This window comes from Schistocerca nitens, chromosome 12 (genome assembly GCF_023898315.1).
Source record: "Schistocerca nitens isolate TAMUIC-IGC-003100 chromosome 12, iqSchNite1.1, whole genome shotgun sequence".
Lineage (NCBI taxonomy): Eukaryota > Metazoa > Arthropoda > Insecta > Orthoptera > Acrididae > Schistocerca > Schistocerca nitens.
In genome coordinates, this window is record NC_064625.1 from 143,256,639 (window position 1) to 143,279,131 (window position 22,493).

At 43.5% G+C, this 22,493-nt stretch overlaps 1 protein-coding gene across 1 annotated transcript in view; it reads right to left on the reverse strand.

The window, feature by feature from the left end:
- Nucleotides 1-7,311: 7,311 nt before the first annotated feature.
- The window catches only part of LOC126215075 (ras suppressor protein 1), an 85,062-nt gene continuing 69,880 nt past the window's right edge, over nt 7,312-22,493 (reverse strand). Inside the window, exon 8 of the mRNA XM_049941724.1 lies at nt 7,312-9,964. Within this exon, the coding sequence (XP_049797681.1) occupies nt 9,874-9,964 (91 nt within the window). The 3' untranslated portion in view covers nt 7,312-9,873. The remainder of the gene's footprint in view (nt 9,965-22,493) is intronic.

Genomic DNA, 22,493 nt, shown 5'->3' on the forward strand with positions numbered 1-22,493 from the left:
AGCTCTATATTTTCCAAAGTATTACATGTATAAATGTGATTGATGCATGAAGAGGACTATAAACTCAACAAGTCTTTGTTTTGCACTCTACAAATATTCTACGAGTGCCCCGTGGTCACACGAGGCACATTCGAGTGGTAGTAGAGTTCGTTCCACACCTTAAGTAGCACCATTCTGTTTGTGGTCATCACAGCAACACTGACGTGATCTCGGGATGTTCCAGTGTTCTTCACTGTGGGAGTACTTAAACACGGTCCTTTATGAAACTTCCTGGCGGATTAAAACTGTGTGCCCGACCGAGACTCGAACTCGGGACCTTTGCCTTTCGCGGGCAAGTGCTCTACCAACTGAGCTACCGAAGCACGACTCACGCCCAGTACTCACAGCTTTACTTCCGCCAGTATCTCGTCTCCTACCTGCCAGTTTTGCAGGAGAATTTCTGTAAAGTTTGGAAGGTAGGAGACGAGATACTGGCGGGAGTAAAGCTGTGAGTACCGGGCGTGAGTCGTGCTTCGGTAGCTCAGTTGGTAGAGCACTTGCCCGCGAAAGGCAAAGGTCCCGAGTTCGAGTCTCGGTCTGGCACACAGTTTTAATCCGCCAGGAAGTTTCATATCAGCGCACACACCGCTGCAGAGTGAAAATCTCATTCTGGAAACGGTCCTTTATGTACCCCCAAAGGAAAAAATCACAATGTGTCAGTTGAGGTGACCTGGGGGTGCCGAGGAAGTCTTCACCACTGTGCCCAATCCAGCTGCTTAGAAGTTTATGTTATTATACGTAATGAAGAACATTGTCGCTCGAATGAGGGGGTGCCCTGTCTGTTGGAAGATGGAAGTCTTGCAATCACTTGTGGAAACAACCACAACAGCAATGCCTCAAGATAAGAAATACCCTTCACAGTCTTCTCACAGTAGCAGAACAACTTCAGCCTCATCTGCACATAGCACAGAAAACATCGACCTTCAGCAAATCACATTCGTGCCCCACAATTTCACGAGGATTTTGAATGGGAATTAACCTTTACATTTACGTAGATGGTTGCTTCACCACTGAACATCAGCTTGAAGGTGAAATGTTTATCCGTAAGTGTGACGCAAAATTGAAGGCGGTGGCCTCAAATCTTCCAGTTTTAACTGTTGCACGAGCTGCAGACAGTGTGGTTTGAAATGTAACCAAAATCTCTCATACTGTTTGCTGCGGTATTCCAAGTTCGTAACATGTGCAGACCGTCGATTATTCTGTACTGAACTTTCCCTCACCCTTTCAATTATTGCAGCTGGCACACTCCGTTGACCGGTACTGTACCGTTTACAGAGACAAGCATCTCTAAACTTTCAATATCGACACACAATTCTTTGTTTACAAGGTAGTTCTTTTCCATATTTCCTTCTGAATGTATGCTGCAAAGTTGTAACAGATAAACATCTGTCATATTCCTGCACACAAAATATCTTTTCTTGCTTTGTTGCCATTTTGTGTGAGTTTACAGTTTTATTCAATCATCAATCATATGTTGTGTTGTTGTTGTTGTGGTCTTCAGTCCTGAGACTGGTTTGATGCAGCTCTCCATGCTACTCTATCCTGTGCAAGTTTCTTCATCTCCCAGTACCTACTGCAACCTACATCCTTCTGAATCTGTTTAGTGTATTCATCTCTTGGTCGCCCTCTACGATTTTTGCCCTCCACGCTGCCCTCCAATGCTAAATTTGTGATCCCTTGATGCCTCAAAACATGTCCTACCAACCGATCCCTTCTTCTAGTCAAGTTGTGCCACAAACTTCTCTTCTCCCCAATCCTATTCAATACCTCCTCATTAGTTACGTGATCTACCCACCTTATCTTCAGCATTCTTCTGTAGCACCACATTTCGAAAGCTTCTAATCTCTTCTTGTCCAAACAGGTTATCGTCCATGTTTCACTTCCATACATGGCTACACTCCATACAAATACTTTCAGAAACGACTTCCTGACACTTAAATCTATACTCGATGTTAACAAATTTCTCTTCTTCAGAAACGATTTCCTTGCCATTGCCAGTCTACATTTTATATCCTCTCTACTTCGACCATCATCAGTTATTTTACTCCCTAAATAGCAAAACTCCTTTACTACTTTAAGTGTCTCATTTCCTAATCTAATTCCCTCAGCATCACCCGACTTAATTTGACTACATTCCATTATCCTCGTTTTGCTTTTGTTGATGTTCATCTTATATCCTCCTTTCAAGACACTGTCCATTCCGTTCAACTGCTCTTCCAAGTCCTTTGCTGTCTCTGACAGAATTACAATGTCATCGGCGAACCTCAAAGTTTTTACTTCTTCTCCATGAATTTTAATACCTACTCCGAATTTTTCTTTTGTTTCCTTTACTGCTTGCTCAATATACAGATTGAATAACATCGGGGAGAGGCTACAACCCTGTCTCACTCCTTTCCCAACCACTGCTTCCCTTTCATGCCCCTCGGCTCTTATAACTGCCGTCTGGTTTCTGTACAAATTGTAAATAGCCTTTCGCTCCCTGTATTTTACCCCTGCCACCTTCAGAATTGCCTCACGTGTTCCAGTATTTCTACCGAATCCAAACTGATCTTCCCCGAGCTCGGCTTCTACTAGTTTTTCAATTCGTCTGTAAAGAATTCGTGTTAGTATTTTGCAGCCGTGACTTATTAGACTGATTGTTCGGTAATTCTCACATCTGTCAACACCTGCTTTCTTTGGGATTGGAATTATTATATTCTTCTTGAAGTCTGTGGGTATTTCGCCTGTCTCATACATCTTGCTCACCAGATGATAGAGTTTTGTCATATCAATATCAATCATATATGTAACTGTAATACTTTGGAAAACATTGAGCTCTGAAAACGAATGACTCATTCGTAGTAGTCCTGTACAAAGCCAGCTCATTATTTTAATATTCTGCTAGAATCACCATCATACCCAGCAGAATTACTACTTTTTAGTGACATGCTGAATTCTGCAATTTCCTTGGGGGCTATGTTTCTGAAATTAATCTCTGTTGGGCTCAATTTCGTTTGGGTCACTACATTTATTTCATTTTTAGTAACATTCCAAACAGTTTTAGTCTTATTCTTGGCAACTTTTATTTTTTGATACAGTACATAAGTTTTGCGTTTTTAGTGACAGATTGGAGAATTCTACGATACCGGTGATAATAGAGTTTCAAATACTGACTACTGTTTATTCTCTGAATTCCTAGCACAAGTAGTTAACCATCGCTTATCCCAGCTTTTGTTGTTTTGCCCTTATTTGTATTAGGTAAAACAAAGTCTCAAAGTACTGTAGTAATATGTTTAACAAAGAGTTAAGTTTTCCATCAACACTATCTGCTTTACAAATTTCTCCTCAGCAGTCTTCAAATAATTTCTCAAAAATCTATGATCAAGTGACTGTTTACGATTCTGTGGTATAATACTTTTCTTCTATCGACTTAAATGGTCAGTAAATTTCATTGTTAACATTTGACCAGCATGGTCAGGTAAACCACTGACTATTGGTTGGTTGGTTTCATGCTCCATGAATAGTCTTGCACAAGAAATCATGCATCACAAATTTGTAATTACGGTAACATGCTGAACATTTCAAGGGCTTTTGTGTGTGTGTGTGTGTCTGTGTCTGTGTACTAGTTACTGGTCTTACAGCTAAACCACTAGTTTGTTGGATCTAAAATCAAATGGTCAGTAGTTGTTACATGATGTTCTTCAATCCTCAAAGAAGATTGCACTGTGGAAAATAATCTGACATTGCACATGTAGAACTCTAGGTGTCCTCAGTCAGTACTAGCTGACAGAAAATCAACACCAAAGTCTCTACAAACAATAATTTTCCTCTTAACTCTGTATTGTATTATTAAAACTGTTTCTAGATGCTCTATGAAGTGCCAGTGGTCATTAACTGCCAGTACTTCGAGTTGTGTGCTTCCTGATGTCCTATTGAGGCACAGCATTAAAACAGGTTCAGCGCAACATTTGGTAATGTGTAGGTCCTGGATTTAACTCCATCTTTGGATATGTAGTCATTCCTCCTCTTTTTGCTGGTTCTACAGTGGTGTGATATTTCATATCCATTATGATGAACCTGCTCATTGTCAGTGATTTCTATTTTATGTATTGATATGCGCAACAAGACTGCTGAAAATCCATCTAGTTTTTAATTTTTTTGAATGGATATGAGAAATAACTCTTTTTTTCATTTATGAGGCTTTCTTTAATAATGAGACGTTTGATGTTCTGGTGGAGGACTCTAAATGCATATCCTTCGTTTTGCCCAAGATGTACTAGTAGCTATCTGAACTGAAACTATATTAATTCTATAGTTCAGCCTTACATATGAAGTTATTGTAAAATAGGCTCAGTGAATCACTGGAGTAGGATGGATACTGCTTTGGTCAGACTGGATGCTTCTGGCAATAAGTCACATAAGCAGCCTCTCACCAGAAGCATTCAGATGCACACTGTGCCACATATGATGTGGTCGTGTGAGGGGCGATGCACCGGTCACAACCGCGCGTGAACATCTCTCCCCCGCGAGTGAACAAGTTATGTGTTAATAACTTCCACAGAAAACTTCATCCTGGGCTTATCATACTGCTGAAAGACTGACATGATTTTTGCACTAGTGTGAGGAACCTTCTCAGCAGTATTCCTGATAGCACCTTCAACAGTATGAGGTTATGGTGCAAACTGTCAACTTCATCTCCTGCTATTACTACACAACCTATTCCAAGATCCTTCACTAAAGAGCCTAGATCTCAGGTGACATCACTGATCCCTGTACTTGGCATAAAAATATTGGTTATACGTTACTCACATCCCAAAAACTTCTCAAAATGGTTCTGACATTCCCCTCACGTGAATTGAACAGAGATCCAGGGCCCAATGGATTCCCTATGAGATTCTATATTGAATTTGTAGCTACTTTAATTATAATCTATCATTAGGCCCAATGAACAAAAAACATGCCCAGTCGTCGGAAGGAAGCACAGGTCGCACCCGTTTACAAAGAGGATTGTAGAAGTGATCCAAAAAACTACCAACCCGTATCCTTCATCTACATCTACACCTACATGGATACTCTGCAAAATCACATGTGCCTGGCAGACAGTTCATCAAACCTCCTTCACAGTAGTTCTTTATTATTCCAGTATCGAACAACGCGCGGAATAAATGAACACCTATATCTTTCCGTGTGAGCTCTGATTTCCCTTATTTTATTATGAAGAGTGTTTCTCCCTATGTAGGTCAGAATCGGCAAAATATTTTCACATTCAGAGGAGGAAGTTGGTAATTGAAATTTCGTGAGAAGATTCCACTGCAACAAAAAGCTCCTTTGTTTTAATTATGTCCATACCAAATCTTGTATTATGTCAGTGACACTCTCTCTCCTATTTATTGATAATACAAAATATGGTGCTCTTCTTTGAACTTTCTTGACATACTCTGTTAATTCTGTATTGTAAGGATCTCACACCGCATATTTTTGTCGTAGACTCTTAGAACATAGTCTGCGCTCAAACATAATGAGGTATCTCAAACAGAATGTCCTCCTCTGTGCCAAACAGCACAGATTCTGAAAACGTGGGTTATGCGACAATTTAACTTGCATTTTTCTCACATAACGTGGTGAAAGGCAGTCAAATGGAAAGCATTCCACACAGTACACACTGCTCTTATAGTCAAAACTATGATTGTACAGTGTATCAAGCAAAATTTGTGACTGGACTGCGAACTTTTTTTTGGCAGGGATGATGCAGCATGTTACCTTGGATGAAGAGCATTGACAGGTGTAGAAGTAACTTCAAATGGGCCCCAGGGAAGTGTGTTGGAACCCTTGCTGTTCACGTACCATATTAATGACCTTGCAGAAAATATTAATAGTTACTGCAGATTTTTTGCAGGAAATGTTAAGAAACGTAGACCTGTGCACTTCACAAAACAACAAATATACAATATCCTATGACTACAATATCAATGAGTTACAGCTGAAATTGGACAACTCCTGCAAATACCTATGTGTAACATTATGTATGGGTCATAGGAATAGCAGGTGGTAGACTAAGATTACGGTTATTTTGTAGACTACTTGTGAAAGCAGTCTACAAAGGAAATTGCTTACACGTATTTGTGCAACCCATTCAGGAATATTTCTCAAGTGTCACAGAGACACTAAAGGAACTCAACTGGCACTCTCTTGGAGACAGACATAAACTAATCTGAAAAAGACTGCTTATAAAGTTTCAAGAATCAGCTTTAAATTATGACTCTGGGAATATACTACAGCCCACTACATAACACTCACATAGGGATCGTGAGGACAAGATCAGAATAATTACTGCACACACAGAGACATTTAAACAACCGTTCTTCATTCACTCCGTTTGTGAATGGAAAGGGAAACAACTCTAATAACTGGTGCAATGGGATGTACCTTCTGCAATGCACTTCACAGTGATTTGCAGAGTATGGATGTAGATGTGGAATATTTCTCAGCAATAAGACCACTTCTGATGGAGGCCACAATCTATGTCTCAGAATCTGTGAATAAAAAGCATTATGATCATATTTGATGGTCACAGAATCCACATAGTATCAGCCCAAAAAATCAATGTTTTGGTGTGGCCTCATGTGTGACATGATAATTGGACTGTTCTTCTTTGCTGAGAATATTCCCACAGGAACAGTCCACCTAGACATGTTGGAAATGTTTGCTTTCCCCAGGTTGAAGATCTGCAACCAAACCTGTGGTTTCAACAAGATGAAGCTCAACCTCACTGGTCCTCGGATGTTTGGAAAACTTTGAATTGAACATTTCCAGGATGCCGGATTGGACATGACGGACCCACGAATTGGCCTCCGCATTCTCCTGATCCTTTTTCTCTGGGGCTATGTGAAGGACAGGGTATTTGCCACTGCACTGCAGGAGCTTCAAGACCTCCGTACTGAGATTGTGGAAGTCATCAGTACACATCCCTGTAGACATGGTGCAGCAGGCATGGATGGAAACTGAATAGAGACAAGGCATTCTTTGTATCACTGCAGGGGCCCATGTGAAACAGTGTTTATCTGATGTTATCTGCAAGCATTTGGCACGTGTTTTAATTGATGCGTATTTTTTTTTTAATTTAACTCGACATAAAACTTATTTTTGAGAAATAAATAAATTTATTGCATTAATGTTTGTGCTCGGAGCATACTTCACAAGCAATACATCTGCAATGCATAGAAAAAATGTCGAAAATATCTTTCAGTAGGTGATAATTTTTTCACATTCTGTGACATATCAACAACCTTGTCATTTATTTTGCAATATTGTAAGCATATATTTTTCTCAATTTATTCTTTTAAAGCTTATGTTATACATAAAAATACAAGAAATTTTACACATAACACATTTCTCGACATTTGTTAACAACAGTATTTAAATACTGATTATAAAAATATGTTAAACATTTATATAATGGCAGTGATTTCAGAGTCAATTTGTTAATGCCTTTAGGAAGCATTCCCTCACTGCAGTCTGTTCTTCAAGGCAGAAATTGTTAAAACATTCTGTCAACTGATATAACAGGCTATTGTTGACGGAGCTCACAATTAATAACTGTAGGCACAGAGATTCATTAGTAGCAGATACAAGAAAATGTGCACACACACACACATTTACATAAATGTCGATCCTAGTCATAAGCATTAGGGTACATCATTTGAGGAAAAATGACTGAACTAAAAGTTTTCACAATAAACATGAAATCTCTCTCTCTCCTTCCCCCTTCCATGCACTCTCAAACACATGCATGCGCGTGTGCAGAGACAGACAGACAGAGACACACACACACACACACACACACACACACACACACAAACACTCTACATGCACCCATAAATTATTCTATCCAGCTATATCATTCATCCTAAGAGGAGAAGATAAGAATATGAAGCTAAAAATATTTCATATACAGAAGTGCTATTTCTTTAAAAAAAAGTACATGTAAGTGGCTGGTACAGTTTATACGTTAATTACCATCTTTTGTGACAGTAATTAAAATCTTATTAAGACCAAATGCTTTTCACCTTATTTTAAAGCACCTTCAGTGGTCAAGATTTTTTGTTGTTTTACTTCATTCTTCCTGTTATCCCACATGTATGTGTTGGATTGTAGCACATAGCTTTTTCACTGCACTAAATACGGGGCAAATCAAAATTATGTGAACAATCTTAATTTTGTTTCGTATTGTATTCCAGTTTGCTAGTACACATGACTGATAGACTCACACTGGAGCAGAGAAGAGTGGTTGCAAGTTTAATGGAAGTTGTGCAGTCGGCAACAGAAGTGTGTCGAAGATTTGCAGAACAATTTCCACATAACTCATTTAGCAATTTATCACATTTACCAGAAGTTTGAAGCAAATGAATCAGAAGCAGACAATTATCACAGGACTTGGGGGGGGGGGGGGGGCGATGACCTTCAACAGGTAGAAGTGAAGTGAAGATGGCTCTATTGCAGGAGGCCACACTACAGGATCCACCAAAATCGACAAGACGTTGGTGTCAGCAAATAAGGATTCCACAGAGGACAGTGAACCAAATTCTATCAAAGGACCTTGACATGCAACGAAATCACCTATAAACTGTCCAAGATTTGACCGCTCAGCAAAAACAGGAACAAGAAGAACGCTCCGAGATTCTTGTAGAAATGTCATGGATGCAACCAGGCATTATCAGGCAAATGATTTCCAGTGACAAAGTTACCTTTTATACCAGTGGTCACGTAAAATGTAAATGTCGTGTGACTAGGGCCTCCCATCGGGTAGACCATTCGCCGGGTGCAAGTCTTTCGATTTGACGCCACTTCGGCAACTTGAACATCGATGGGGAGGAAATGATGATGATTAGGACATCAAAACACCCAGTCCCTGAACGGAGAAAATCTCCGACCCAGCCGGGAATCGAACCCGGGCCCTTAGGATTAACATTCTGTCCCACTGACCACTCAGCTACTGGGGATGGACTGTAGTAACGTTAACTGTCACAACAACAAATTTTCTGGGGTACTATTCATGTACCATTCGTGAGCAAAAACATGCATCCCTCAGGGTAAATATGTGATGTGACACAACTAAATGGATTCTTCTCCTCAAACTTCTCCCACAAGATGAAACAATTAATGCTGCATGATACTGAGAAATCCTAAAAAATATGAAGGAGGTCAAAACAGAGCAAAAGACGGAGAATGTTAACAAAGGAAGCGTGCTTGTTGCATGCCAATGCACATCCCCAGACAGCCAGTGCCACAACGAAACCTTTGGATTCATCTGACTGGGACATTTTCTATCATCTCACTCACAGCACTTATCTGACACCTCTATGAAATTGTTTATGGGTTGAAAATGGTTTTCTAACAATGGCAAGGTCCAGTTTGTCATAAACAATGAGCCAAAGAGTCCAAAGGAGACTTTTTTGTCAAAAGTTGCAGAAATCTCGTCCTTCGGCAAAATGTGCATTGAGAATTAAGGCGACTATGTCAAAAAAATAATGTTTGATCTACATCCCTAAATTTGTAAATTTTTCATTACCTGTTCAATTTTCAAACAATCAATTTCTAGATTTTTCATACAAAGATATTGTTTTAATATTTTTTCTGATAAATCTTCTTTAACTATTGCACTGTTTTATTTATAGCCTAAAGGAGGTTACTTTCCAGATAGCCCTCACAGTTAAAAATCTATAAAGTTTTGTGGAGCCAACTCGGAATATCCTTAAATGACACTAACTCTGTTAATCTATAAACATAGCATTAGTCCATCATTCGTGACACTGGCTACATATTTCAGTAGCTAATTTCCAAAATAGTTTTCCGAGATTAACTCTGTTGGCGTCTCGAGATTTTCATCCTCTTGTCGTTTGTCCTCGGTGGTGGTGGAGTCTCTGTCTGCATGTGTCGATTGTAAACACTGCAAACAAATACAGAAAGGTGATTAACTGTACTGAAAGAAAATTCAGTCCTTAAAGCTAATAAATTACTTGTCTTAAGGAGATAAAATGTTTAGTACTGCTGACAAGCGCTGTCCCTACAAATCGATCAATTTGCTCGACAGATGTCTCGAGAAGAATTCATCAGCTATGTAAGTTTCATGCATCTGCATCTATATCTACACGGATATGCCACAAATCACACTTAAGTGACTGGCAGTAGGTTCAGCGAACTACCTTCACAATAATTATCTATTATTCTACTCTCAAACATAGTACAGGAAAAACGAAGACCAAATCTTTCCATGCAAGCTCTGATTTCCTTTATTTTATTATGATGATTGTTTCTCCCAATGTAGGTCAGTGTCAACAAAATATTTTCCCATTCAGAGGAGAAAGTTGGTGACTGAAATTTTGTGAGAAGATTCCACCACAATGAAAAACGCCTTTCTTTTAATGATGTCAGTGACATTCTCTCCCCTATTTTGCGATAATTCAAAATGTGCTGCTCTTCATTGAACTTTCTCGATGTACTCCATTAAACCTATCTGGTAAGGATCCCAGACCACGCAGCAGAACTCCAAAAGAGGACGGACCAATGTAATGTAGGCAGTCTCTTTAGTAGATCTGTTACATTTTCTATGTATTCTTTCCAATTTAAATTGTCCATAATTGTAATTCCTAGGTATTCAGTTGAATTCAGCCTCCAGATTTGATTGATTTATCATATAACTGAAGTTTAATGGATTTCTTTTGGCATTGATGTGGATGACCTCACACTTTTCATTATTGCTAATTTTTGCAACATTCGGATATCTCTTCTAAATCATTTAGCGATTGGTTCCAATCTTCTGATGAGTTTACTAAATGATAAATGACAGCATCATCTGCAAACAACCTAAGACGGCTGCTCAGATTGTCTCCTAAATCGTTTATACAGATAAAAACAGCAGAGATCCTATAACACCACCTTGGGGAACGCCAGAAATCACTTCTGTTTTACTTGATGACTTTCTGTCAGTTACTATGAACTGTGACCTTTCTGACAGGAACTCACAAATCCAGTCACATAACTGAGATGATATTCCGTAAGCATGCAACTTCACTACAAGCCGCATCAAACAGAACAGATATCTGACACATTTAGTAACATGCTGATCCTGTAAAAATACAGGATAAGGTCAGGAAAAAGAGGGAGTTTATTTTTAGTAGGGTATAATGTGTGGTGTGGCATGGACCACACGGATAATCATTTGATGGAGTTTTTGAAATCAGTTTTGTTGAGGTCAGTCTTTGTAAAGTAGTATATAGGCACTTCACAATGAATTGTGCAACTTTGTGTATAACCCAAAAAGGAGAAATTAATGAAGTCAGCGTGACATGTAAATGAGAATCATCCCCGAGAACTTGCATTTATTTGGAGTAATAAACAAGAAGTGGAATGAAAACAGGTGTCGGATTCTTGACAGTCAATGGCGAAAGTGGGCAACAGTTAACTCAATCCCCAAAGTTAAGTAGCATTACCATAAAATATTAGTTTCAATTCTCTGTTACTATCCAATACTGTTAACTCTCTGTGATGGGTTTCATGTCTTTTTGATCAGATCACCTGTCAGTAACAATTTTTAGCTACTCTGCCAATCTGAATTTTTGTGTATTATCGGATAGTTACATTACAAGGTCACTCAGACCCCAGGATGAGAGGGGCTATAGCGAGAAAGAGGGTAATCAAGGAAGAAGAGGGAGGCATCAGAAAGAATAGGTCAGTGGTGGCACAGCTTGTGCAGAATTATTTGGCCAGTGTGCAGAAACACATTCTCGTTCTCAGCGCTGGACAAGTCTGGCCCTCTGTTCCTGAGTCGACCGTCTCATTTGCCGATTGCCCAAACAACTATGAGTATTGTCCATTACGAATGAAATGTTCTCTGCTTGCCTCGGCTACAGTGCGAGAATGGAGGCGTGCGCATGCTGGTCGCACTGCAACCTTTCACAAATGAGTTTAAAGAAACTATTTGGTAAAAAAATCTGATTCTCGCACATTTCATAGCATCATTCATCAGCTTCATGATGAACTGCCTATCATTTCATCAACAATCATAGTAACTGTAATATTTCTATATCCAGAAATGTGCTGTGCCAAATTCGGATACTTCGCAATGTAAACTATGGATCGCTTTGAGTCTGCATTCAGTGCATGTTAAAGTATGTAGCGCACTCACTTCCGATCATCTGTGCAAATCAGAGTGATATATTCGTATTATCCTTCAGATATTGTGGTGTCACCGCTAGACACCACACCTGCTAGGTGGTAACTTAAATCGGCCGCGGTCCTGTAGTACATGTCGGACCCGCGTGTCGCCACTGTGTAATCGCAATCCTAGCGCCACCACATGGCAGGTCACAAGACACGGACATGACCTCGCCCCAGTTGTACGGACGACATAGCTTGCGACCAGACCTACCAAGTCTTCCTCTCATTTGCCGAGAGACTGATAGAATAGCCTTCAGCTTATTCCCTAGCTACTACCTAGCAAGGCGCCAATTGTATCAGTGCTAATAGCTTACTACTATTCAAGAGATGTATTCCAACAAGAGAATAAAGTTAAGTATATTATTCCAGCTACGTACTTTTCTTCTTATTCATTAATAAGTCTCATGTTCCAGTACTTCACGCCCGTCTGCGTTAGTTTAGCGTGCACTTTCAGCCACTTCGATCTACAAGGTGTTGGCCCAGCTGCCGACACATCACATGGCGACGAGAGAAAGTGTTTTTTCTGCTTTGGACTGATTTGTTCTTTTTCCCTTTTTGTGCTCTGATTTGCTTGTGTCATGGCTTCGCCACAATCTCCAGATGTACTGTCCGAATTTTTTCGCTTGCAGAATCAGCAGACGCAGGCGTTATTGGAAGCCCTTGGACAGCTCGTCCAGGGTCAACGTGCGCTGCAAACCGATGCGGCAGCCGCCGCTTCATCGCTACCGCAGCCACACAACGCTGTCGCACCGCCATTTAGGCCCTTTGAGGCCGAGTGCGACACCTGGACTGAGTGGGCCAGCCAGTTCCAGTTTCATCTCGCCGCGTACAGAATACAAGGTAAAGAGCGGCAGCCGTTTTTGCTTTCTTGTGTCGGTGTGTCTACCTACCGTGTGATAGTGAAATTGTTTCCCCGACGCGACGTAGCAACTCTGTCCTACGAAGAAATTTTGTCGGCTTTAGATGCCTATTTCAAAGAAACAGTAAATGTAGTTGCAAAACGGTATACGTTCTTTCGTACAAAACGTACGGCCGGTCAGACTAATAGGGAGTGGGTTGCAACTTTGCAAGGCCTTACTAGAGACTGCGCGTTTGCCTGTGAATGTGGCCTCCCATATTCCGATACAATGGTGCGTGATGCAATAGCACAGAACGTTTCTGATGTTCGCATACGGGAACAGATTTTGAAACTCGTAAATCCCTCCCTTCAACAAGTGATAGACATATTGGATAGGCAAGACACACTTGACTTTGCTCAGGACTCATTTGAAACTTCGCCAGCAGTGTGTCACATTAATCAGCCCGCCGGGCCCGCTGCACGGGACGCTAAGCGGCCCTCGCGCCCGTCGCAGCCTCGCTCGCAAACACGTGCGCCGCGTAAGCAAGCAACTGCAGTGAAATCATGCCCGCGGTGTGCAACTAGACATTCGCGTGAAAATTGCCCGTCACGCCAAGCTATTTGCTTTTACTGTCAAAAGAAGGGACATGTTCAAAGTGTTTGCCAGAAGAAGCTTAGATCAGACAATCGCAATAATTCCAGGCCTTTTGCTTCGCGCCGGAATCGAACCCAGGACAATCAGGCTCGTGGACCTTCGCCCATGGACATTAATGTAGTTCATTCCCACCCGTCCAGTGACACTTTAGCTAACAGTGACTGTGTTCGTCCCACCAAAAGTGTGTGTCGACGTCGCAGGAAATCCCGTAAAGTCGCAAGTGCTTCTGTACCTGTATCAGTTCAAATTGCACGTGACAGTCGCTCTTGTCGTCAACAGGACAATAAACTTTTTGTGGACCTAGACTTTGCAGGCAAAGTGATACCATTCCAGCTCGATACCGGAGCTGCAGTTTCGTTGCTCAATCACGACACGTACAAACAACTGGGCAAACCGCCATTGCGTGCCGCAAATGTTAAGTTAACTAGTTACTCAGGACAGCAGATCCCTGTGTTAGGACAGTGCAGCCTTCTTGCAACATACAAGGGACAAACAAAACTTGTATCATTTTACGTTCTTCGTTCTTCTAGTGCAGTGAACTTGTTTGGCTTAGATTTGTTTCAATTGTTTAATATGTCTATAGTAGATCAGGTCCTATCAGTGAATCAGACTGTGCCTTCCGCCAGTGTTTCTCGTCTTTGTGAAGAATTTGCAGACATTTTTGCACCGGGCCTGGGTTGCGCTAAGGACTATGCAGCACATTTGGAACTGAAAGACAACGCGCAACCGAAATTTTTCAGAGCGCGCAATGTTCCCCACGCATTGCGTGATGAGGTCGCAAGAACATTGCACGATTTAGAATCTCAAGGTGTGATTGAACGTGTGCAGGCTTCTCTCTGGGCCTCACCCTTAGTAATTTTGCCAAAACCTTCCGGAAAATTGAGACTTTGTGTGGACTTCAAGGCCACTGTGAATCCACAACTTGTGACTGCTCCTTTTCCTTTGCCCCGCCCGGAAGATCTTTTTGACAAACTGTGCCCGGGAAAATATTTTTCAAAATTGGACCTAGCAGATGCGTACTTGCAGATACCTGTGGACGAAGACTCCCAGCGCGTCTTGGTGGTAAACACGCATCTTGGCTTGTATCGCTTCAAAAGACTGCCATACGGGTGTGCCTCCGCCCCTGCATTGTTTCAGCAATATTTACAAACTAATTGTGCGTCGGTCCCTACTGCTGCGAACTATCTGGACGATATTGTGATCTCAGGACAGACAGAAGCAGAACATTTGCAAAATCTCCGAACATTATTTCAGGTATTGCGTCAGAATGGACTTCGCTTGAGAAAGGACAAATGTGTGTTCTTTGCTCGGGCCTTACCCTACCTGGGGCATGTCATAAATGCCCAAGGTATACATCCGAGTCCAGAGCACCTCCGTGCCATACAGGACTTACCTGCTCCGCAAGATTTGAAACAGCTACAGAGTGTGTTGGGTAAAATAAATTATTATCATAAATTTTTGCGCAATGCTTCTTCCATTTCAGCTCCGCTTCATCGCTTACGCCGTAAAGGTGTTCTGTTCGTCTGGACGACGGAATGCGAACGCGCCTTTCGCCAGTTGAAATCGGCGTTACTTTCAAATACTTGCCTTACGCCATTCGATCCCCGAAAACCCCTTTTGTTGATGGTAGATGCATCGGATTTCGGGATCGGTGCTGTGCTTGCGCACAAAGATGGCTCCCATGATCGCCCTATTGCCTTTGCGTCCAAATTGCTCTCATCTGCGCAAAGAAAATATTCACAGATAGAGAAAGAAGCTTTAGCTCTCGTGTTTGGTGTTACCAAGTTCCATGACTTCTTGTATGGTCGTCACTTTACCATCATCACAGACCACAAACCGTTGACATCGCTTTTTCATCCGAGCAAGCCTGTACCTCCACGTACAGCGCAGAAATTCATTCGCTGGTCACTTTTTCTCTCGCAGTACCGCTACGATATCTTGTATCGGTCCACTGCTAAGCACGGCAACGCTGATGCGTTGTCCCGTTTGCCTGTTGCTGAGGATAAGGCATTCGATTCTTCCGAACTTGCTTGCATGTTCATTGATTCGGAAACCGATGACGTGGTCGACTCGTTTCCGATTGATTTTCGTCGTGTAGCTACAGCCACAGCTGCTGACCCTGTCCTTGCTACTGTTTTGCGTTTTGTTGCTACGCAATGGCCCTTGTCAAAGTCACGGATCGAGAATCCTTTGGTTCGCCGTTTTTTTGATCACAAGGAGAGACTTTTTGTACGACGTGGTGTTTTGTTGTTGCGTTCCGATAATGATCAGTCCCGAGTCGTGGTCCCACGTTCGTTACAGTCCTCTGTCTTAAAGCTTCTTCACCAAGGACATTGGGGTATAGTGCGAACGAAACAGCTTGCTCGTCAGCACTGTACTTGGTTCGGAATCGATGCTGCGATTACGAATATGTGCTCCTCTTGCGTGGCGTGTGCAGAACAACAATCCGCACCGCCGCGGAAATTCTTTGCATGGCCGAAAGCCACTTCCCCTTGGCAACGCTTGCACATAGATTTTGCTGGTCCGTTCTGGAATGCTCGATGGTTGGTTGTGGTCGATGCTTTCAGTAATTTTCCTTTTGTTGTCCGGATGTCTTCCACGACGTCTTCTGCCACAATCCAAGCCTTGTCTGCTATCTTTTGCATTGAAGGTCTTCCGCAGACTATTGTTTCCGACAATGGCCCACAATTCATGTCCGCAGAATTTCAGTCATTCTGCAAGGCCAATGGTATTCAACATCTGACGTACGCGCCGTTTTCGCCTCAGTCAAACGGTGCCGCTGAACGATTGGTCCAGACTTTCAAGTCACAGATGTTGAAATTGAAAGAGTCGCATTCTCGGGAGGACGCATTGTTGCTCTTTTTGTCTTCGTATCGCTCTCAGCCCCGCGATGGTCGCTCGCCGGCTGAATTGCTCCATGGTCGATCTCATCGCACCCTGATGTCTTTGCTACATCCGCCGCATCAGGTTCCTGTGCAGCGGCAGACTCCTGTTTTTGCTCCTGGCGACGTTGTCTATTATCGCAACTATCGCGGTTCACAGCGTTGGCTCGCAGGGCGCATTCTTCGCTGCCTCGGCCGCGCGATGTATTTGGTTTTGGGGGCCTCTGGTGAGGTGCGTCGGCATCTCAATCAGCTGCGCCTCTGTCGTCGCCTGGGTTCTGCCGCTCCCCGTCTGCTTTCAGCGACGGAGCCGTCAGGTCAGCGCCTTGGGGACCCATCTACTGGCTCGCCTCATCCCCAGGTGTTACCGACGCTGCCTTCCATTTTGCCCCATGGCGTCGCGCCGCCGCCGCAGCCGCCGCCGGCGCCGCCCGCAGTGGACGCGTCGCTGCAACCGCCTGGCGCCTCCCTGGGTCACGCGCCGCCGCTCGCTTCCCGTGACCAGCCGTCCTCCGCCATGGACCTCTTGCCCGCTCCGGACCAGATGTCGTCTTCGCCCGTCGGGTGCTCCGACCACATGGAGGTCGACCCTTCTGTCTCATTACGTGCGCATACACCTCATGTTGACGTGCACCCTGGACTAGGTTTGCAGGCGTTTCCTAGCTCCCCTCGGACCGAATGGCCGGGTGCGGGTGGCACAGCCTCGCCTGTTGTTAGGCTCCCCACCTCATCGCATACGTCCACATGGGGTCCTCCCCACGGCGGGCGGAAGCCTTATCTCACGACCGTTCGCCGATTTGCGGGGGAGGAATGTGGTGTCACCGCTAGACACCACACCTGCTAGGTGGTAACTTAAATCGGCCGCGGTCCTGTAGTACATGTCGGACCCGCGTGTCGCCACTGTGTAATCGCAATCCTAGCGCCACCACATGGCAGGTCACAAGACACGGACATGACCTCGCCCCAGTTGTACGGACGACATAGCTTGCGACCAGACCTACCAAGTCTTCCTCTCATTTGCCGAGAGACGGATAGAATAGCCTTCAGCTTATTCCCTAGCTACTACCTAGCAAGGCGCCAATTGTATCAGTGCTAATAGCTTACTACTATTCAAGAGATGTATTCCAACAAGAGAATAAAGTTAAGTATATTATTCCAGCTACGTACTTTTCTTCTTATTCATTAATAAGTCTCATGTTCCAGTACTTCACGCCCGTCTGCGTTAGTTTAGCGTGCACTTTCAGCCACTTCGATCTACAAGGTGTTGGCCCAGCTGCCGACACATCAGATATCATAAATGGTTTGAGATACCAAGAACAACTTTTGGCAAATGGTAGACTGCAATGCAGAGTATTTTGCCATATAGTTAACAAGCAAAATTTTCTTATCAACTACAATAGACAAGTGACTATAGATTTTGTCAATGGATTAATGTAATTCTTCGAAGGGTTATTGATAGGTGGTGAAATGAAAATTAGTATGGTTTCTGTAATACCATAAATGAATGAATCGGACTTTTATTTCTACAGCAAGCATGAGATTTTCATTAGGATTCACTTGTCCTCAATTGTTTGATTAATAGTAGACTGTTTCATACTTACATTGCAACTGCAGCTGCATTAGCATATTAGTGTGGTGAAATAGTGCAAACACCACTATGTTTTAGAAAAAGAACTTAATTTAACATGGCAACAAGAGACAGGAAAAAAGGTACACAAGATAAGCAACAATAAATTATTCTCTCTGATCAGTTTCAGTTTAATCCTGTACCAATGTGATACTGGCATAACCTGTTAATACGACTGTTTGCAGGCCCGTTAGCTGTAGTGTACAAGTTCTGTGAGACACGAGTTTGTGTGAAGGCTTATACTGTAGCGCTACACCTCCCTACCACACCGCCCCATCTGCAAGGGAGGCCCCCCCACCACTACTTTTGCCCCCTCCCCTACCACATGGCTAGCAGCCAATTAATATTGTATGCACTCTAGATCGGTACGCATTGTACCAACTCCATCCCAGAGATGATAAGAACACAGTGGGAAGTAGAAACAGATTACGGGCAAGAGACATCAATAGTGCATTTAAGAATTACGACAAAAAATATATCGTCTCTAACCTACTCTCCGTGACACCTTCCACTTCATTTTTTCTGCCCTCATCCTTACAGATTTATTCCTCATATAGTCAAGTCTGAGTGACTTTCTGGTGCATCTCCTTTTTAACATTACCTTTCTGTTTCTCAAGGAAGCAAATGTTTGTTCTGAAAGGTAGGATAGTGCATCACGTCCACTTTTATGAATGTCTAACAGCACCACTAAATACGGCTAGCAGTGTGTGTATTGTGGCTGAGTTAGCAGAGAAGAAAGATATGTTCTAAATGTTATCTATTCAAGAATGTGAACAAATGTAAGAATTACTAAAATTGGATTTTGGATTTAATCTAATTAAAAATTGCTAATTCCACGTGATCTATGAAAAATAATTCAAATCCAGGACTTTATGCAAGTAATAGAATGACAATGATCAGGAACATTGATCTGTTAAGTCTGCAGGTCATGGCCTAGCTGTAGGTAGAGTACAGTTTTTCTTCAGCACTCACTAAGAAGGGCACAACCCGGTCACCCTTTACCCTGGTACTGATTCGGTAGGAGCCTCAGTACACCTAAGTTGCCCTGGAAGAAATGGAATAAGGTAAAACCTCTGCCACTGCCTGGAACTGAAGGTGGGCCCTGCATGGTTGGAGTCTAGTGCTCTATCAACAAGACCACTGTGCCCACATAGAACTAAAAGTCAAGTACGAGTAATGTCTCACTTCCTGCTCTGGAATAATTTTAAATCTATTGTAGTGGACTCATTGTTTTGGCATACATTACAATTACAGTTAAATTTTGTTCAAATTAAATCACCACAATAAAGTGAGTGCAGGAGAGTTAGACTATACGGACGGCGCTTCAAGCAGTCAACAGTTCTGTAAAAGAGATAGAGAACCCTGCAGAGCTTGTGGAAGGCACATTTCTCTGCAGCTAACTGTACCATCGCTGGGACATTCCGCCCTGTCAGAGACAGAGCCAATTGTCAAAGCAGTCATGTAACATGCATTATGTGATGAAAAGTATCAGGACACCCCCAAAAACATATGTTTTTCATATTAGGTGCATTGTGGTGCCACGTATTACCACATACCCCATATCAGCGACCTCAGTAGTCATTAGACATTGTGAGAGAACAGAATGGGGAGCTCTGCAGAACTCATGGACTTTGAACATGGTCAGGTGATCGGGTGTCACTTGGATAATATGTCTGTATGCCAGATTTCCACATTCCTAAACATCCCCAGGTCCACTGTTTCTGATCTGATAGTGAAGTGGAAACGTGAAGGGACACGTACAGCACAAAAGCGTACAGGCCGACCTCGTCTGTCGACTGACAGACACTGCCAACAGTTGAAGAGGGTCGTCATGTGTAATAGGCAGACATGTATCCAGACCATCACACAGGAATTCCAAACTGCATCAGGATCCACTGCAAGTACTATGAAAGTTAGGTGGGAGGTGAGAAAATTTGGATTTCATGGTCAAGCGGCTGCTTATAAGCCACACATCATGCCGGTAAATACCAAACAATGCTTCGCTTGGTGTAAGGAATGTAAATGTTGGACGATTGAACAGAGGAAAAATGTTGTAGGGACTGACGAATCACGGTACACAATGTGGTGATCTGATGGCATGATGTGGGTATGGCGAAAGACCGGTGAACGTCACCTGCAGCGTGTGTAGTGCCAACAGTAAAATTCGGAGGCGGTGGTCTTATGGTGTGGTTGTGTTTTTCATGGAGGGGGCTTGCACCCCTTATTGGTTTGCATGGCACTATCACAGCACAGGCCTATATTGATGTTTTAAGCACCTTCTTGCTTCCCACTGTTTACGAGCAATTCGGGGATGGCGATTTGCATCTTTCAACACGATTGAGCACCTGTTCATAATGCACGGCCTGTGGTGGAGTGGTCACATGATAATAACGTCCTTGTATTGGACTGGCCTGCACAGAGTCCTTACCTGAATCCTATAGAACGCGTTTGGGATGTTTTGGAACGCCGACTTCGTGCCAGGCCTCACCGACCGACATCGATACCTCTCCTCAGTGCGGCACTTCGTGAAGAATGGGCTGCCATTCCCCGAGAAACCTTCCAGCATCTGATTGAACGTATGCCTGTGCGAGTGGAAGCTGCCATCAAGGCTAAGGATGGGCCAACATCATATTGAATTCCAGCATTACTGATGGAGGGCACCACAAACTTATAAGTAATTTTCAGCCAGATGTCCGGATACTTTTGATCACATAGTGTATCACCTTTGTGTGCTCCCTGCCGCCGTTGGATAAGCAGCTACAGCAGCAAGTCGTATACTCCTAGCTCACTCATTTGTTACATAGTTTAATTCTTAATTTCTTTGTGTGTTTTTGGTACTTGCATTGTTTAATTCATAAATTTTGGGCGTATTATAGTATTTGAGAGTTGTAGCATCGCGTTTTAGTACCTGAATAATGTAAAATCGCGTAGTCTCCTTCCGCCGCCGAGCAGTGTGTCAGCAGTGCGCAAGTAGCAGCATTACTGCATTTACTAGGCAATCTTGTATTTTAATAACCGTTTAAATTTTGTCGATTTGTTTGCGCTCTCTGTAGATTAGTTCAGACGTTCTTTGCACAACAGTTTTTAGAATGGATAGGGACTGCAACTGCTGTGTTCGGATGCAGGCTGAGTTGGCATCCCTTCGCTCCCAGCTTCAGGCGGTGTTGGCTTCGGTCACACAGCTTGAGGCTGTTGCCGATGGGCATCACTGTGGGGGTCCGGATGGGGGTTTGTCGGGGACGGCCAGCTCGTCCCACGCATCCCCCGATCGGACTACGACTGTGGCTGCCCGGGATACTGCCCACATTGAGGCTGACCCCTCACCTGTAGTAGAGTGGAAGGTCGTCTCGAGGTGTGGCAGGGGGCGAAAGACATTCAGGAGGGCTGAATTGAAGGCCTCTCCAGTTTGTCTGACGAACCAGTTTCAGGCTCTGTCTCAGGCTGATACTGACCTTCGGCCTGACATGGCTGCTTGTCCTGTTCCAGAGGTTGCCCCTCAGTCTGCAAGATCCGGGCGGTCGCAGAGGATGGGCTTACTGCTAGTTGGGAGCTCCAACGGCAGGCGCGTAATGGGGCCCCTTAGGGAAATGGCAGCAAGAGAGGGGAAGAAAACCAATGTGCACTCCGTGTGCATACCGGGGGGAGTCATTCCAGATGTGGAAAGGGTCCTTCCGGATGCCATGAAGGGTACAGGGTGCACCCATCTGCAGGTGGTCGCTCATGTCGGCACCAATGATGTGTGTCGCTATGGATCGGAGGAAATCCTCTCTGGCTTCCGGCGGCTATCTGATTTGGTGAAGACTGCCAGTCTCGCTAGCGGGATGAAAGCAGAGCTCACCATCTCCAGCATCGTCGACAGAACTGACTGCGGACCTTTGGTACAGAGCCGAGTGGAGGGTCTGAATCAGAGGCTGAGACGGTTCTGCGACCGTGTGGGCTGCAGATTCCTCGACTTGCGCCATAGGGTGGTGGGGTTTCAGGTTCCGCTGGATAGGTCAGGAGTCCACTACACGCAACAAGCGGCTACACGGGTAGCAGGGGTTGTGTGGCGTGGGCTGGGCGTATTTTTAGGTTAGATGGCCTTGGGCAAGTACAGAAAGGGCAACAGCCTCAACGGGTGCGGGGCAAAGTCAGGACATGCGGGGACCAAGCAGCAATCGGTATTGTAATTGTCAACTGTCGAAGCTGCGTTGGTAAAGTACCGGAACTTCAAGCGCTGATAGAAAGCACTGAAGCTGAAATTGTTATAGGTACAGA